The sequence below is a fragment of the Scatophagus argus genome, chromosome 6 (genome assembly GCF_020382885.2).
Source record: "Scatophagus argus isolate fScaArg1 chromosome 6, fScaArg1.pri, whole genome shotgun sequence".
Lineage (NCBI taxonomy): Eukaryota > Metazoa > Chordata > Actinopteri > Scatophagidae > Scatophagus > Scatophagus argus.
Window position 1 is genome coordinate 1,198,930 of NC_058498.1, and position 19,223 is coordinate 1,218,152.

General features: G+C 45.6%; 1 protein-coding gene across 2 annotated transcripts; it reads left to right on the forward strand.

Annotated features, from left to right (window-relative positions):
* Nucleotides 1–17: 17 nt before the first annotated feature.
* On the forward strand, nucleotides 18–18,079 carry si:ch73-60h1.1 (calcium/calmodulin-dependent protein kinase type IV). Of its 2 annotated transcripts, XR_006843666.1 has the most exons (12): nucleotides 18–3,027; nucleotides 5,946–6,024; nucleotides 6,685–6,747; nucleotides 7,420–7,502; nucleotides 8,371–8,443; nucleotides 10,648–10,738; nucleotides 11,913–11,987; nucleotides 12,373–12,448; nucleotides 12,910–13,036; nucleotides 13,727–13,879; nucleotides 14,073–14,622; nucleotides 16,867–18,079. XR_006843666.1 is itself a non-coding variant. In XM_046392508.1 (11 exons), exons 1-11 carry the CDS (start codon nucleotides 2,921–2,923, stop codon nucleotides 14,562–14,564), a joined length of 1,419 nt encoding a protein of 472 aa, XP_046248464.1. In that variant the 5' UTR covers nucleotides 18–2,920; the 3' UTR covers nucleotides 14,565–18,079. The 2 variants fall into 2 exon arrangements, 1 of the variants encoding a protein (XP_046248464.1); XM_046392508.1 differs by having other exon boundaries at nucleotides 14,073–18,079.
* Nucleotides 18,080–19,223: the final 1,144 nt, after the last annotated feature.

Genomic DNA, 19,223 nt, shown 5'->3' on the forward strand with positions numbered 1-19,223 from the left:
AAAGTACCAAAAGTATTTTCAGATGAGCTGCATGCTGAACTGAAGAGCGGCTCCTCCAGCTGCAGAAAACATATGAGCCTCATGAATACCTCCTGATATGAGAGAAATCACTAAATTATGAGTTTAATCAAAGGAGTTTGGTGTCACGTCTGTCTACGTACAGGCGAATGTTATGAAGGTATTGTTAGTTTTTACTGCAGTTTATGAAGATCTGCAGAATTATTGGGACGTAGTAATACAGATAAATTGCTTTATATATCTGATGTCTATATTCAAAAAAGATCTTAAAATTGTTAAATATTCAACATGCAGCCATAAAGTAAAGGATTAGCAGTACGAATTGAACAGTCAACGTCAACAGGAGGGAAAGCATGAACTCATTTAAACTGAATTTGTTCTGTGTGTATGCATGTGTAGCTGATAGGTTATCAGATTAATAAAGAAATGATAAATGAATCGACTCCGCTGCCGCTGCCGCCTCTTCGTCCTCAGCCACGTCAACCGGCGGCCCTCCAGTCACGTCCGACCTTCGGCTCACGATTTAACTGATCACACGATCAAGTCCAAGTCACGTGACTTCCGCTCTCACCTGGAAGCCACAGGTAGTAGTCGTTTCCCGAGACTTTACACGACTCCTCATACGACCATCACAGAAGACCCTCAAACAGTGAAGCCGTGTGTTGTTAGGCAGTGACTCTTCTGGATGTCACCTTTCAATCGCACTGAATCAGTTTGTGCCTCCAGAATGTGACTTTTCTGCCTCAGCTTTGACTGATTTCATTTCTGCTTGTCTTTTTATTGGGAGAAGAAGTGAATTTGTCACCCCTGCGTCATGTTTGCAGATGTTCCTCCAAACGACCTCCGATGAAGTGTCACGCTAGTCTCTGAGCGTGCAACCTGCAAGGCAAAACCCAGGGCTAAACTGACTAGAGGTTTTAACAACCTGCAGGGGGTTTACCAACAAAACTGTACACATGGTGGTTGTTTTGCAAGCTTTGAGTTTCTTCCTCCTGTCACGGGTCACAGCTGGATTCAGGCCCCTGTGGGAACATCTGGATCATCTCATCGGGATCTCTTGGCTGGTCTCTGTGACCTGATGATGGTGACGGCGGAGCTTCTGTTTCCTCCTTGCTGATGATTAACTGTCAGCTTTAATCCGCGTTGTGTTCAGCAGCTGCTGCCTACCTGCCCCGAAGCTTTCTAACTGATGAGCACTGGGCACGCTCACATCTGGACAGCTGACATCACTCTCACCTGTGCGTCCTGGTGGCAGACTGTGGCTTCTCAGAGCTTCACGTTTAAAAACTTCAGTGGTTCAAAATCACGTGGAAAAAAACTTTCACGTGTGACTGCAGTAAAGATTTAATTTAAAATGAAATGAATGTAATTTTATGGAGAAAAGTCTTCACATAAATCTAACATGACACCAGCCGAGTGGAAACTGGAGGAGATCCACAAGTTGGATTTGTTTCCATCCTGTGAGCCAAGCTTTAGGCCACAGGGGGCGCTGTGGTGTCTCTGCTGCAGTTAATGGACTTCAGTCAGGTGTATGAAGGAGTTTAAACTCCGTACTACACAAAATATTTTGCAGATAATTTGTAGCATAGTTTTTTATTCATATGTTTTTAATCAATTTATGTTGTAACATATTCGCATATTCAAATGTTAGGAGAGATAAACCAACAAATGTAATCATTTAAAAAAAGTGCATGCGTTTTACATCCTAATAACTCCAGTGTGAGCTATTATGGAGCTGGTGGAAACCAAAGCCGGAGACTTGGGTTGCTCAGCAGTTGTTCTGTGGCTGCTGATGTCCACGCTGGATTTCATTAACATTTTATGACTCCCTCAGGTAAGTTTAGTCAGCGAGGCAGCAGGCCTGCATCACCGCAAAACTTAAACAACTTCATCATCTGACGTGAGGAATCAGATGATGAAGACGCCCAGAGTCACGTGTCACAGGCGCGATTCTCTGGAGCAAAGCGCGCGTGACGGTTTCAGGGTTGCGGGTTTGAATCCCGCAGGATCGAAGCCTCCAGATGTCACGCTAATGTACATTTCTGTATTTAGGTTATTTCTGTATTTAGGTTGCTGAGAGGCTCCGGTGACCGACAGGCTGGCCGTCCAATAGGAGCGCGGCCTGGCTCCCCTGCAGGGTTGTGATTGGTCAGCGCGGTGACAGAGGGGCGGGGCTGTGAGATTACAGCAGCATCTGTGTCTCTGCAGACCCAGCGGAGAGCAGCCCTGCCCGGGAATCAAACCTCCGAGCACTGACATCCCGCACCGAGACGGTCCGGGCTTCGCTGCCTGATCCCCGCTGAAAACGCAGCCAGGTTCCGCTGTTGCTGTCGCGGCTTTACGTGCTGGATCCCCGCCGGGAGGCTGCGGAGCTCCGGAAGGACGGACGGAGCGTTTCTCCCGGTAAAGACACGGAAACACGAATGAAACCCGGGAGGAGGATGATGGACTGAACTGATCCGACATCTGAGAGGGTTTTTAGGCCCGATGGAAGCTGCGACACATCTGGACCTGGTGCGTCTGTATCCCGGTTCCTGCTTCAGTCTGGAATAAAGCGCCGTGTTTGTGTCTGGAGACTTAATCCAACCCGTTCGTTTCTTCTCTAGTTTTTATCTTCTTTTCTCTGATAAACGGTCCTGATCGAGAGTTTGAGGGAGCAGGCGGATCCTCCTCCTCCTCCTCCTCCTCCTGGTCTGGATTAAAGCCCATCAGGATCATGAATCATCCCTCCTCTGCTCCTCTAATCTGGCCTTTACCGAGCTGGATTTAAATCTGAGATCTGATCTGGATTACTCCGCTCCTGGTTCTGATCGGGTCGCATCTGACCCGGTCTGAACCGGTCCCGGTCCTCGTGTGATCTTGAGCAGGTGCTGGTCCCGGTTTGGGGAGTTCTGCTGTCGCCATGCCGACGTCCCGGCCTGGTTCGGAGCCTGTGGAGTTCTGGGTGGACGGGTCGAGGCGGGACGGGACGGTGGAGGAGTTCTACACCCTGAGCTCCGAGCTGGGCAGGTCTGTACCACGTCTTTAAGGGACACGGGGGGGGGGTAAAAGTGATACTGTGATGAGTTCACACGGACCCCTCTTGGATCAAAGTTGCCCACATGAGGGGTCCATGTGATCCTTCTCAGGTCCAGGATTATTGTAATCTAAAACGAATAGGAGCCAGCAGGATTAGCAGTCATGTAGAAGGTCTGTGTTGTGTTGGACCCCACCTTCAGCACCGGAACCAGGCAGGTCCGGACCTCCAGTTAAAACCAGTAGGAATAATGTGATGCGGATGCAGGCCTACATTATGTGAGCAAATGATGTGACTGAGCCTCAGAGAAACAAACCATCAGAATCACAAAGACGACAGGCGTTAGTGTTTCATTTGTCGCTCAAGTCAGAAAATAAACACAACAGCACATAACTGCAAACAAAGTGTCTGAGAAACAGAAGGTGATGCTGAGCCTGAAGCTCCATCTCCTCCGTCCACAGCAGTTCTGGGCTCCACACAGTAGTGGGCGCTGTGGACCAGGACGCAGATGGAAACTGATGGAATATCAGCACAGTGTCGGACTAAATTAAACACACAATAAGATAATTAAAGTGAACTGGTACTCGGTCCTGGGGGGGGGGGGGGGGGGGGCACCAGCTCGTTTGGCTCCTCCCCCTCGGCTCCACAGAGCTGCAGTGACAGCGAATGAGGAGCGCGAGCGGCATTAGTGACAGCAAAGCGATGAACCAGAGAAATAAGAAGTTATTTTCAGGTTGTTTCACGGTGGTTACGATTTGATAAACACTCCCAGAGCCCCACACAGTCCTGCCTCATAACTCACCTGTGGGGCAGCGTCACACCTGCAGCTCGTCACAGACGTGTAACCTGGGCGCTGCGACTGGCTGGAGGCTACAAGCCCACAACCAAAGAGTGACGGCCAGAAACGCCCTCGACAACATAACAATCATCAGAAGAAGAAGAGGACAGACGCAGCAGGCGCTCACACTTCCTGTCATAAGTGATGATGCGAGCTGACGCTTCAGCTGCTCACACACACATTTTCACTTAATTCTGACAGTTCTGAGACAGCGGAGGTGTGTGTGCAGGTGGAGGTCTACCTGGTCTCCCCTGTGCTCCCCCTCACACTTCTGCTCTTCTTTGTAGGCTGAGCTCTGTCTGACATCACCAGAACTGTCCAATGAGTGAGTCCCCTGTCAGTCACATGACTTCATGTTTACTCAAAGAACTTCAGGTGTGAAAGAGTCCCGACTGACCGAGCTGGGACACTTGTCAGACGGTTTGTTTATTGTTTGTGTATTTACGGTGTGTTTACATACAGTGTGTACCAGGGGGTTGTTTGTTGTTATTTCAGTAAACAACAACACTAACAGCTCCGTGGTAACAGTAAAATGATCTCAGTAGTGTGAGCAGGTGTCCTGTTGCCATGGAGACCTGCCAGGACCGTGTGTGTGTGTGTGTGTGTGCGTGAGTGTGTGTGTGTGGTCGCTTTTCAGATGGATCTGTTTCCTCCATCTGTCCCAGCAGAATAACAGATCCCCCCTACACACACACACGCACACACACACGCACACACACACACACACACACACACACACAGTCTTAATTCAGTGTGTTTTTGGGAGAATTTGGGTGACTTTTCTGCTTTTTTGTTTTTATTTATTAATCTCTGCTTGTTTGACTCGAGCCTTGTGATGCGACTTTCTTTAAGGGCGAATCTTCACAGCAGAAACTAGAAAATAAACACGAGGAGAAACAAACGCGTATCGGCCCAATCAGAGCGCTCGCTCTCGTGACGCTCACATGCTTTTTAAAGAATAATTTTATTGTTATGTCACCAAATGATTCCTGTTTTAACAAGAAGCTTTTAAGCCATAAAAAGCAACCATTTCTTTTCCTGTTTTTGTGAAGTCGATACGCTGATGTGCAGATTCTGAGCAGCAGATTCTGATGTGCAGATTCTGATGTGCAGATTCTGATGTGCAGATTCTGATGTGCAGATTCTGAGCAGCAGTGGAAGAGTGTAGTGACAACGTATGGTGACCTGTTGTTACAACCAAAGTTTCCTGTTGAAGACAGAGCGAGAGGCGGTTATTTTGTTTTGTGTGGTCGTGGCCAACCTGCAGCGTCACACTGACAGCGCGAGTCGACATGTGAGAACGGCTGAAACAACCGAACAGGAAGTTAATGGAGCGTTTAAAGAAGCACGACAGTGATTTAATACTGCAGTTTTAAAACGCTGCGGCTCAGCCAAGCGCAGATCACATGAGAGTCGCAGTAAAAGCTTTACTCGACTGTCAGTGCAGGAGGCAGGATGTCAGCTTGAACCCAACGCTGAAAGTCAGTCGAGTCACTTTGGCCAGATGACAATTTTCTGCTTTTGTCTGTTCTGTGTCACAGTAAACTGAATAACATTTGGGCTCTAAGCACAAATCAAGACACAAAGAACCTCAGAGAATGAAATAATAAATAAAACATCACATCTGTGCACTCTGCGGTACTTTTTCTAATAGTAGCAGTACTGCAGTGTTTATACACTCTGTTACAAGTAAAAGAGCTGAATTCAAAATGTGAAAAAAAATAAAAATACCATCAAATTATTATGTTTACAGTACCAAAAGTAAGACATTTCAGAATATTTTATATTATATTGTGGGATTATAACTATTGATGCATTAATGTGTTCATCACTTCAGTGTTGCAGCTGCTAAAGTGGATCCCATTACACCAACACTTACTTTTAGACGCTTGGCATTTCCTTTTCTCACATATTTTTTCTTGTCCTATAAATTACTGAAATTAGGTTACTTAGATATGATAGAAGTCTGTTTGTGTGATAAAACATTTCACTTCTCCGTGCAGACACGCTGTGAGAACCAGGACAAACCACACGTTCACGTTCACGCTGTGATTTTGTTGTTGTCTTTCACAGAGGAGCGACGTCCATCGTGTATCGCTGTGAGGAGAAACAGACTCAGAAACCCTACGCCCTCAAAGTCCTCAAGAAAACGGTCAGTGTTCGATCATGATGGAGGAGCCGGAGGTTAGGATGAGGCTAACTCATTCAGCCTCACCACATTGTCTCAAATGCAGTCAAACTGCACTGATGAACCAGCAATCTGTGGAAAAGACGCTAGTAATTGGCTTTAATAACTCCAACTAATCCATAGATTTCATCTTCAGCATGCTCACATTTAAACCTTAATGGGTCCAGGAAATGTTTAGCTTAGCTTAGCATAAAGACTGGCAGCAGGTGCAAGCGGTTAGCCTCGCTCAAAAAAAAAAAGAGAAACTCTGTCTGATTTCGTGTTGTAGCCTACGATGTTTGCTATCAAGCTAATCCAGGCTTTGGCTAACACTAAGCTATCAGGCGCTAGAAGCCAACTGCATGCCTGCCTTTATCTGACTCTTCAATGGAGCGACGAGCATAGCTTGGAAACAGCCTGCGCACTCCTGAATGTGTACTTTCACATTTACATGTAATATTAAATTTCATTTCTTTTTAAAAAAATGATACAAAGAAAGAAAAGTCCGACCCCTGATGGAGCCAGGCAGGCAGTTTGACTCTTTCTTTGGCTCTTTGTGCTAAGCTAGGCTAACCATATCCTGTAGTGCACACACACAGATGGAACATTTGAACACGTGTTCAGTCTCATGTTGTTCTGTCGCAGATCGACAAGAAAATCGTCCGTACTGAAATCGGTGTCCTGCTGCGTCTTTCCCACCCAAACATTGTGAGTATGTTTACAGAATGCTTGTTATTAACTAATGAATTGATGTGATTATTTTATATGTTTTATGTGTATGTTTCATATATTTTGCATACATTTGTAATATTGTGATATGTGGTACTATGATAGGCCTGTTTTCCTCTGGGTTAATGATAAAGTAGTGATCAATATGAGTAGCATCAAAGCACACCTGCTGTGACTCTGACTCTGACCATGTAGCTGCTGTGATTTGTCCTTCAGTGTTCAAACTTGTTTTAAAGGTGCTCTGGACATCCAGCTCTTCTAGTACTTCTAACACGTGCCTGGGACTCATTTGCATTTATATTTCATTAAGTTCTCTGTGATTAATCTGTAATTGCTCTATAATTGTGCCTCTCGTTCTGCTCTTCAGTGATGGTTCTTATCAAACCTTCTTTCTGATTTTTGAGTAAAATAAGAAAAATGTGTTAAAAGCCAAAAAACAACCAACTTTTAGAAATCAGTGCAGCACACTGAAAATCGCCTTCTTCATAAACCCGAGGTTCCCCATGAGAACTGACTCTGGATCTCCAGCCTGCTGGACAACCAGCAGGCTGTCATTTGCTTTATGAGTTTAATGTTTTACTTCTATGTGGCTGATTAAGATTGTTTAAGATATCTTTAGACAAAGTTAAACAAAATACACTGATGTCTCAGATCCAGCTGAAGGAGATCTTTGAGACGGACACAGACATCGCTCTGGTGCTGGAGCTGGTGACAGGAGGAGAGCTGTTCGACAGGTATGTTTTATCACACTACATAAGGTCAGAGGATCCGTTCACGCACACTCACACACATCTGGAAATCAGCATTTTCAACATGCAGACTGGATTAGCTGGGAATCGAACCACCGACCTGCTCTAACTCCTGAGCCACAGCCACCGCTCTGTATATACAGTGTTTATATCACTGACTGTGTATAAAGATGGATGACATGTTAGCTCCGCAAAAGTGAAGCCAAAACATCGTGATCGCCCCCTGGTGGCTGGCTGCAGTGCAGCTCATAAGCCCCTCCCCCTCCATGTTAGCAGATGGGACATGAGCCAATTTTCAATTATTTTAGGTCGTTCTTATCACTCCGATGTTTGTGCAAGCGTTCGTATTTCTGTTCAGTTGGTTTTAATTAGTTATTTGTAGGTCTGGGACTGCGTTAACACGATAATTAATTAACGCAGACAATTATTATTTTTTATTTTATCGCGCATTAACGCAGTTTTTTTAGTGAGCAACTGTTAGCTAGTGAGCAACAGACTTTAAAAATAATTATTATAATAACAACAACTGCGATTGTCAACGTTAATTATTTATCGCGTTAACACATACGTGATATTAAAGTGTTAACGCAGTCCCAGCCCTAGTTATTTGATGCAATTAAAAGGGGCTCAAACGTGCTGCTTCTGATTGGCTCAGACGGGTGTTTGGCCGTGAACTCGACACCACAGCTCCACCTTCCTATCACTACTGCACAGACTCTGGCTCCGAACGATGTCACCAAGACAGCTTCAAGATGGATTCGTTTTGGAGGAAGCAGAGACACGTCGGCCATCTTTACATAAGCTCTCTGTTTTGGTGTCATCTGACATCATCGCCTTGTGTTTTCATTTCCAGGATCGTGGAGCGTGGTTACTACAGCGAGAGAGACGCCGCTCACGTTATCAAACAGATCCTGGAGGCCGTCGCGGTAAGAACGCTGCCTTCAGTGTCTGTTCTTACTGTCAGGAAAATCCATCACTCTCTGAGTATCTGCTTCTCGCCACACAGCCGCCACTTTTCTACTGACATTGGTGACAGTCAGACTGGATCATCCAGCTCCATCCGTCCCTCTGCTCATTAGATTACTGTTCACTTCCTCTGTCTCTGGGGGAAGCCTCTCCCCAGCCGCTCACACATTCAGCTAAACCACAGATTCTGCTCTCAGACTTTCTTGCCAATGATTTTTATCTCTGAAAACTGCCATAACTGCAGCAGAGAGTCTTCAACCTGCCCCTGTGAATCTGAGTATTCGGCAGTATGGATAAAACTGATGTCCTGTGATGAATCAGACAGGCAGATGAAGCTACGCTAGCACCGTCAAAGTCCTTTTAGCTTCGAGTTCCTGTTAGCATTGAGTTATGTTACCTGGATAACAAGAACACCAACATTTTAGTGGTTTTGGACAAAAAGGACAAAGTTGGATGTTTTCAGTGAACAGGTTCCCTTTGCTTTCAGTGTTTGTGCTGGGCTGGACTAAATGCACCCTAAGCACTAAAGTGACATCAGAAAACTCTGATGGACTTCACAAACTGCTGGCCTGCTCCTTTGAGGTTCATTTACATAAAAACTTTGTTCTGTTGGGTTTGAGTTTTGTGCTGCTGTTCAGAAGCAGATTTTGTGTTTTGAGTCCATCCTCCTCCAGCTGATGAATCACAGTCTTCCCGTTTTACTGCGGATTTAATCAAACATGAAAGTGGCACAAAATCATATTTAAATGTCAACATGTGAAGGCTGAAAATCCATGAGGCGTTCACTGACATGGTTACTCAACACATTGCACTTTGGGGCCAACATGGCTGAATATGCAGTCACAGGAAAACAGCTTCAGTTGATTAAAGAAGTCAGCAATCACGTGTCCTTATTGCCAGTATGAGTAAAAATAATCTGAATGATCATCAGAAGCTTTGATGCTGCTGCTTTTCTGTCAGTAATCCTAATGAGACTGGATGGGAGGAAGCTCTGCCTGAGAAGACCAGCGCAGGGGGGAAAAACCTCTCAGGTGGGTTTTACACAAGTCAGTTTGAGATCGGGTTGGAGCTTCTGTAGCTGGTTGCAGCTGTTGCTGCTGGGTTTGGGTACTTGCCATGATTGCTGCAGTTGCAGCTGTTGCCGTAGTTGGTGTGGTTTGTTTGGTTGATGTAGTTGTAGTAGTTCGCTGCAGGTGATGCTGGAAGCAGCGCTGATGCACATGGCGGCAGCGTGCATCAGCGCTGCAGGTCTCTTATGTAACAGCAGCTTCCATCCTGCTGCTGAACAGATTAAAACCAGAGAGGATTAACACACACACACACACACACACACACACACACTCACACATGCTGACCACAGCTGACCTACATCCACCACGCAAGGAAGCATACGCCTCTGTATGTTTGTGTATATGTGTATGTGTGTGTGTGTGTGTGTGTGTGTGTGTGTTACAGTTACAGTACTGTTGTTTTTACTGTATCAGATGTGTGTGTGGCATTAATCTGTAGCGCAGAAACATCCTGCATCCCCCAAACACATCAACATCCATCAGTTTCTCAAACTGGAGGTCGTGAACTCACCAGGTGGACGTGCAGGTGCTTAATATGAACACATTTTTATTCGGAGCGAAATGCTGCGGCGCTGGCTGCCATTGAGGAGAGCAGGGAGCAGAGAAGAGTGAAGAAACGCCGTAGAGCCCGGGGTGTTTGTAGTGTCTTTGTTGACTTTTCTCTATGAAAACGATCCCCGTTCGACCAATAAAGATTAAATTGTAGGCATCTTTCAGCGTTGTAAGCGGCGACCTATCGAGCGGCAGTGGAAAGGCAGATTGAAAACGGAGAAACTTGATGAGTGGTTTATCTGCTTCTGTTGTCTCACAAAGTGTCCCTGATGCTGTGTTCAGGTTCACAGAGCAGCAGGGGATGCTGGGAGCTGGAGGAGGAGGCCATCTGTCAGTCCACAGTCTCATTTTGTGTTTCAGTTCGTCCTGCCAAATCCTCCACCTGACACCACCCCCCGACACCGCCCCACCTCCTCACCTCAAAGCTTTTCCAGTTTGTCCTGTCCAACGCTGTGATGTTGTGGCTGTAATACACACTGCGGCCTCTAGAGGGCGATAAACAGGATGTTGCATAGCTTTCAAACTGTGTGTTTGTGTTTCAGTATCTACATGAGAACGGCGTTGTGCATCGTGACCTGAAACCAGAGAACCTGCTGTACGCCGATCTGTCGCTGGACGCTCCGCTGAAGATCGGTAACCAACCAGGAACACAATTTAAATAAAACTTTATTTAACCTCAGCCTGCGAGCACGACAACAACACGTGTTACTAATATTACTTTGACAATGAAACAGGGGTGTAAGCGTCTTTATTTTCTGCAATGTGACGTATATAGCAGAATATTTACTTTTCTAAATTTATGTAACTGTCTTGAGACCGGGATGAGTCATTGAATATAGACGAGGAAGAGGTTTGGATGTAATGACGCCTCCCTTCCTGGACTGACTTCTATGCAGATTCTCACACGTCTGTTGTTGTCTCTTCTCATACTTTTGTCACTCACCACCACAGTTCTGCAAGATTTGAGATTCAAACCTCCCGCAGCTTCACAAAACACTTTCACAGAATTCACGTCAAACTGAGTGTGAAAAATCAGATCACCTGAGCAGCCCTGCAGCTGGCACCCAGCAGGTCGCACTCACCTCGCCGGCCGACGCACTGAACTCTGTGTGCTGACGTATCTTGAGAGAAAATGTTTTCTCTGTTTTTATTGACTTGTGACAAAGAGACTCCAGGTGTGGCTGAGAGAAAATCTGAGGTGCAATTAGCCGACTGTGGGAAAGTGATTACCGCAGGAGGCTTCACCTTGTTTGTGCAGTTCACATAATCGCTTTAATGCAGCTGGTGGGTGAAATGTCACCGTGACCAGAAGTCACTGGAGGACGCAAAGTACCGCAAATCTGCACTGTGTTAAATGCCTCTTATTACCTCTGCAGTTTGTGAATTTAGGAGTCTGAATTCATAGTAATGATAATTTTGACAGCACGTAAAAAGCAGATCGTTTTCTTTTCTTCAGACAGAACAACACAATCGGTCTGAATGAACCAGCGCTGCTTTATTATTTTGGTCCATTTATTTGTTGGAGCAGGAGAAGCCTCAGTGTGTGTCAGCCTCCAGATGGCCGGTGGGCCTCCGGCTAACAGCCACAGATGGAAGAAGCTCATGTTCAGCCTCCACTCTGCTGCACTGAGACTCCACCGCCAACACCTTCCTGTAGATCAGAGTCTCTCCTGCAGAGAGACACATTCTCCTCCACCTCCAACTTCCACTGCTTCACCCTCTGGATTCAGCAGAAACACATCTGTGAAACAATGAGATGTTTTTATTGTGTTCACTTCTAATGAAGAATTGTTCTGCTCTCTAACAGCTGACTTTGGTCTTTCCAAAATCATCGACGACCAGGTGACCATGAAGACCGTCTGCGGGACACCGGGGTACTGCGGTGAGTTCACCACCTCCTCCACACTGTGGTGAAGCAGAGCAAAGTGGTGTAGTGGGACTGTTGGCAGAAATGATCACCTGAAAATAAGAGTCATGTTTGTCACTGAATGAGCCTTTTATATCGACACAGATAGTAGTAGTAGACAGTAGTAGTAGTAGATGGTGCACTGCAGTTGATAGTAGTAGTTAGTAGTAGCCATAACAGTAGTAATGGTGCAGTTGCAGATGGTGTATTTGCAGTACTAGATGGGTGTAGTATCAGTCGTGTATTTAGTGATAGCGGCAGTGATGCATTCACCGCAACCGCAGCTCTGTGGGATTTCACATAACTCTCAGCTACAGCTTTTGTCAGCCATCTGGCAGCTAACAGGCTCTTCTGCCTGCAGCTCCAGAGATCCTGCGGGGAAATGCCTACGGCCCCGAGGTGGACATGTGGTCAGTGGGCGTCATCCTCTACATCCTGTGAGTCCATTAACACCTCCCTACCAGTCGCTGTGCGCGCACACACACACACACACACACTCACAGTGAAGTGATGCAGTATTGACTCACTCTTATCAGTATGGATTCCACATTTGAGTTTTATGGACTTCCGTCCTTCTCATTAGCCAGTAGAAGCGATGACATAATGTGAAACGCTGCTTCCTGCTGATCTGTGGTCCTCGGACGTTAACAGGGTGTGCTAATGGTGCCTTCAGATGTGTTTGTTGTTTGCTGTCTTCATAATGACACACTGCTGTGGGGTTTTGTGGGGATGCGTTGTATCATTGGCCGATTTTAAATGTACTTTAGCCCCTGGAGCTTTTTCAGCCGCTAATTTGGAAAAAGATCGTGTCTTGCAGTGTTTGTCTCTGCAGTTTGTGACAAGTGTTGTTTGTCATGAGTTGAATGGCACATCATGAACTCGAGTACCTGTTCCCTAGACTCTGTGGGTTTGAGCCCTTCTTTGACCCGAGGGGGGATCAGTACATGTACAGCCGCATCCTCAACTGTGACTATGAGTTCGTGTCTCCGTGGTGGGACGAGGTCTCCCTCAACGCCAAGGACTTGGTGAGTTCCTCTGATCCTCCTCTAGACATCCTTCCTCAAGTGAAGCTGGAAACTACCTCCAGTAGCACTACGGAGCCTCCTTTAGGTGTGGATCTGAAAAGGACTTGGCTGCAGTGTGTGATACCTGACACACACTTCATGTCACACTGAGTTTAGATTTGATCTGGACTTATTTTTGAATGATGTGTTTCAAATTATTGGACTCATCTCATTTACTTTGTTTTATGACTTCAGAATTGACAAGCACTTTTAATGATTGACTTTGACTTGTTTCAGACAAACCAGACACGGTTTAGACTTGTCCTGTCTTGGACTCTGGATAAGTTGAATTATGGATTTATGTAAATTGCTCGAGACCTGATTTGGACTTGGAATGACCTGACTGGGACTTGTCTCACATTACTTGGGTATTTGGGTTGTAAAGTGAACTCCAGACTTTGCTGAATGTCTCAAGACCTAACAGTTTGACACCTGATGCGGACCAGTCTCAGATGACTTGGATAGTAGTGTTTTGGAATGACTCAAGCCCTGATTTCAGTGTCTTAGACCTGAAAGTGGTATGCTGAGAGTCAGTAGTTAACTCCTAATCAGCGCGATCAGACTGGACCTCAGTCACATCGAGTGCTACCTGAAGAGGCTCCCTTCCTCCTTGCTATGAACCCGATCTTGTCCCTTTTTGTCTGTCCTCAGGTCAGTAAGCTGATTGTCCTCGACCCTCGTAAGCGTCTCAGTGTCCGGGAGGCCCTGCAACACCCATGGGTGCTGGGCAAGGCCGCCCGCTTCTCCCACATGGACACCACCCAGAGGAAATTACAGGAGTTCAACGCTCGGCGCAAACTTAAGGTGAAGATGTCATCAGACTTGATGGGTTTATGATTCTGGGACAAAAAAGCAGCAGACGTAATAAGAAAATAAAAGAGTGAAAAGCAAAAGAGTAAAGAAAAAATAAAAGAGTGAAATCAGCCGTTTCAGCCGTGGGAGTTTGACCCTAGTGTGGAAATGTCGATGTGTATAGTGAATATGTGTGTGTCGACAGGCTGCCATGAAGGCCGTCGTGGCCACCAGTCGTATGCATGAGGGCTCAAGGCGTCGCACCGACAGCTGTGAGATTCCAGGGTCTGGAACTTCCAGACAGAGCAGCATGCAGCAGGACCCGCCCCCTGAGTCGACAAGCCCCGCCCCCACAAACAAAGAGACCCCGCCTCCAGATCTGCAGCAGACAGATGAGTCAAAGTCATCCAAACAAGGTGCCCTCAACCCCTCACCTCCACGCAGCCCCAAAACACCCAGCACAGGCTCCGCCCCCACCAGACCACCGCTGCGGGTTGATGGGCTTCGACAAGCGTCCGTCATCCCCAAAGTCGTGCCGGTCCAGCCTCGACTGCCACAGAAGAGCTGCTCTGTGGTAGAGCCTTCCTCCAGGGTCGAGGCCGTGCCTGCACTTGCCACGCCTCCAAGTCCCAATAGCCTCAGCAACGGCTTCGCTCCGGGGGCGGAGCCAGCCAGTAAGACCACCCACTGCCAGTGATCCCGTTACAAGAGAGGAGATGCTCCACTCAGCTTCATCCACAAAAACCACGAGAAAGGTTCAGCCTTCCATTAACTCTTTACAAACATTTTGAATCATTTATTGCAACCAAACCACACCAGAACTTCTAACCAGTACAACAACATCTTCCAGTTCTGCTGTTACGCTAACATGCTAACAGGTGTGATGGTTTGTCAGGTGTTTCTCCAGCCTGGATAGCTGGCTTGTTCCTGCTGTTGGGCTGGAGATGAATCTGAAGTATATCATGACTCACAGGTGATTAATTCTTCTGTGCTCTCGTTGCTGCGGTAAGAAAAACATCTGAGCATGTTGAAGAAGCAGCTCACAGAATGCAATGCTTCTCATTTAACCATTTTGCTTTTCTTATACGTATGAAAAATGTGTTTTTCCTGACCAACAAATTCTTTCTTTTATCAGATACCGAGCTCTTTAAGTACATATGTTAGAACTGTGTTGAACACAGGTAGGCCGAGGGTGGTATTAGCAAAACATGAGTTTTCTAGAATTTCTTTCTGCCTGGTGTATCTGTGTGGATAAGTTTATTTCTGTATTTTGGGATTAATAATCTCTGGAGAATTATAGCATTGAAGTTGTCCCTTTATGAGAAATAATAAAAATAAATGTCTATAACATTATCAGTCTTGACAATATGAGATGTAAGTTACCGTAATAATCTAATGCCTGACTTTACCCTCCACTGAGTTAGACTCCTCAGGAAGCTTCACATGAAAAGCATCAGAAAGGGTTCATTTCCTGTCAGTGTGCTGCTCAGATCAAACTGAAAGTGGTGTCTCCTCTTACCACAGCAACGACAGTTCAGATGAAAGTCAACAAGTTTGAGACCAAAATGAAGCATCGCGTTGGCGGCGTTGATCTGTTTCAGAATCGTTGTCTGCATGGCGACGTGACAGACCTTTGCGTTTCTGTTGTTAAAGGATAATTCCACTACTTTTCAGCGTCCGCCTTGTTCACATAACTGTCCCTTCTTACTCTGTTAACTTGGTTTTAGAGATTCTGACAAAACGTGTACTGAGGGAGGCAGGCTCCTGAAGCTTTCAGTCATTTTAGAGAAATAAATTCAAACCTTTCAAATGACTGTAGATCAGGCTTCTACAAAGACGAGCCAAATACGAAGCTTGATTTTGGTCTCAAACTTGGTGTTTCTCTGAGGAAAGGAAACCTCAGTTTGGTCTGTAAAGGAATAGCTCAGCATTTCAGAAAACGGAGTTTTCCACTTTCTTTGACAGTGAGATGTTCAGGTGGATCTCAGTCTCATCTTCGTGTTAAGTCCCGAGCTGGAAACAGGATGGCTTAGCTCAGTGTAGAGAAAGTTAGCCTAGCTTAGCAACACCTCTAAAGCTAGCTAAACGCTGCACAAAGGGACATGGCGGATGGATACATACAATAGTTCAGACTCATAACTCCCATAAAGTCCCCCGCCTGAGATTTTGAAATGTTGTTCAGTGGCAAGTGTGGATCAATTTCTGAAGACACAAGTACGAGAGTGATATCAGCTGAACATCTCGCTGGCAAGGTCTACAAGAGCATTTCTCAAAATGTTGAACTACTCCTTTACGGTCTGGTCTGGGACAAACAGAGACTCTGGTCTCCTCTCCGGCTTCTTCTTCTTCTTCTTCTTCTTCTCCTGGTCCAGAAGGTGAATTTTTCCTTGAACGCTCAGGACAGAGCTGATTGATTGTATTTTATTAAACTTTGGTGACACGTGTGTGTGTGGACACTGATGTGAGAGACGAGAGGAGAGACAGCAGCTTCATCTCGCTCTGCTTTTTCTCATTCTTCTTCTTCTTCATCTTCTTCTGCATTCCTTTTAGTTTCACAGCACGTCCGTGCTGCTTCAGACTTCAGAGAAACAGGAGGTTTCTGGTTCAGTTCGCATTACAGGCGACTGGAAGAGACAATCGGCTTTGGGTTTTTTATCCTTTCTACTCTTTACTGTTGACTCCCGCTGACTTTATTATGCAGCTGTGTGAGTAGATAGATCTGGTCTGTAGCGTTCAGGTAAGTGACGTGTTGTGTTTGTGAGCCTCTAGTAAACCGTTGTGTTGTTTACTCTTTATCAGCAGTGATGATGATCTCCTGTTTGCACTGTACATAGTTTGGTTTTAGACAGATCATTACTGATGTCTGTACCAGTCCACCCGTCCAGAGACACAGTTGGTGTTCAGAACCCCCAGAAATAACAAATCTGACCTTTGCTCTTGTTGAAAATGAAACCCTTTCATCTGATCTGAAACCACACGTACTACCTCTTTTTGTACAGGGGCTTCCAAAATTATAGAAATGACGTAGACGTCTCTGGAAAGAAAATAACGAGGAGCCCAGCGGGCAGAGCTGATGCCACTCAAAGGAAAACACACAAATCTACGGTGGCCAGGACGGTCCAAACAGAACTGCAGTTTGAGAAAACAGAAGCAAACCGTGTGGCTGGAGTTCACCCCAGCAAATGCACCCTGCTGCACCTGAAGTAGATGATCAAGACATTCTGGGTTCACATTTATCACGTCTTAGCTGGGGAAGTCAGTTTGAAAGTAAAATCAACTTATCTACCACCAATTTATCTCAACCAATGTCTCAGCCAAGATTTAGGAGAGTGAACAGCATATTTAGTTTCTCAGTATATTTGAAAAAAGCGTTATCCTGGTCCTGGTCCTGGTCCTGGTCCTGGTCACGTCTGCACGTCTAAAACAAAGTTGATCCGTAGGTTTTTTCAGGTCGCTGTGCTTTTTGTTCTGTCTCAGCCACCGTAGAAAAATCATGGGATGTGCAGAGGAACACATTCGTCCCTGAAGGGCTTTTTTCTTTAAAGAGGAACCAAATGCCTTTAATGCCCAGTCGCTGTGATCACCTGTGTGGACTGAAGCCAGCAGGATTCATTCAGTACCTGCTGTCACCACTAGATGTCAGGCTGTCGATCTGAACAGGTTAGCGTTTGGTAAAAAGGCAAAATGATGCAGCCCACGCCAAGGCTTCATGACCAAACAAGAAGCTCTGTGACTGGTCGATTCGAGTGTCAGTCAAAGCAGGCCTCACTGTGTGACACACTCTGCTTTGTAGTTTGGATCCTCTTTAAATAAGTTGTGACTTCTGCACGTCCTGTGTTGGTCGCAGCAGCGTTTACCTGTTCACAGCTGTTTCTAACTGCTTGCCAAATGGAACACACTGGTTAAAAGCATGTACTCTGTATATTTGATTTACATCTATACTCTTATGTAAAAACCTGAATACTTTGCTTCTATTTATCTCAGCTTCTGAGGGGCATTGGGAGGGGGATCGAGGTGGGCGGGGCTAAACTGTAAATGGTGTTTGTTTTGTGTTTACTGAGTGAACTCGTACATTTTTTTTATTTTGAAGGATGACATATAAACTGACAGTGTGACAGCCTCAGCTGTTACATGTGTATCTTTGCATGTATTATTTACTTTCTGTTGATCATATCAGATTAAAGACTCCTGCAGGACTCAGTAACAGCAGCTGATCTGGGTTCAGTCTGAGTGGTACGTGCACTGAAAGGACGGTTGATAGAAGTCAACTCACACATCACCTTACAGATACGTTTGACCAGACATCACATTTTATTTTTTACAAATGTATTTATTTATCAACTGCTCAGCTCTACTTAAACTCTACATAAATTTTATTCCAAACACAACAGTCTAAAGCTACTTCACACTGAGAGGAAAGTGTACTTATTTCCCCACCTGATGAATGTCAGTGCAGCATTCTGTCTCTGTTAGCTCCACCTCCACCACCTGCTGTTCAGCTGCTGAATGCTTCACTGTGTCCACCAGCTGGACTGACTCAGCAAGTCGGGAACCGAAGATGAAGCCATGAGAGTGTGAGAGTAAACCGGACAGATAAACAATGAGCTTCAACATTCACAGGAACAAGTCGTGACCTCAGTGGCAGCCACGTCTGTTTACAGTAGAACACAAATTAAGCGTCCAACAGTTCATCAGCTGGTCCGTCTGTGGTGTTAGAGCTCTTTGTCTTTGTGTCCAGCCTCAGACTTGAACCTGTGAGTCACAGTGAGGCCCTGGTGCAGGCTTTCTGTCTGAAAACTTGTCCGTCCTGGATTGTCCCGCACCAATATGTTGATCTGGACCTCCAGTCCGCTGCTGAAACCTCCCACACCGATGTGGTGCTGTAGGTTCCGCCCTCCTCTAACCTCATCCATGACACGCCCACATACGATGATGTCACCACCGTGTCATCAACCCACCACAGGACTTCCTGCTGAGGTGAGTCTAATCCTGTGAGGATGCAGACAAGCAGCTTTGGAGATGCTGGATCCTGAGTGAGCGGGATGGATGATAAAACCTGGACAGATGGACCACAACCTGCAGACAGACATGAACAAAATAATCATAAAAATAATTATGAAAAATAGCACACACATATATATGTATATATATAAATCTAATAAAACTAAAATATTATAATGATAAAGTGTCCCACACCAAGCAGGAAATTAAAATGCACAAATAATAAAATCATTGGCTTTGTTGTTTCCTGTAAAATGGTCTCTGTTTCTTTAGTTAAAAATATATCAGATTTTTTAAGAATTTAATAAAACATCACAGAAGCAGCTTTGTAGCTCAAAGATTAATACTTATCCCT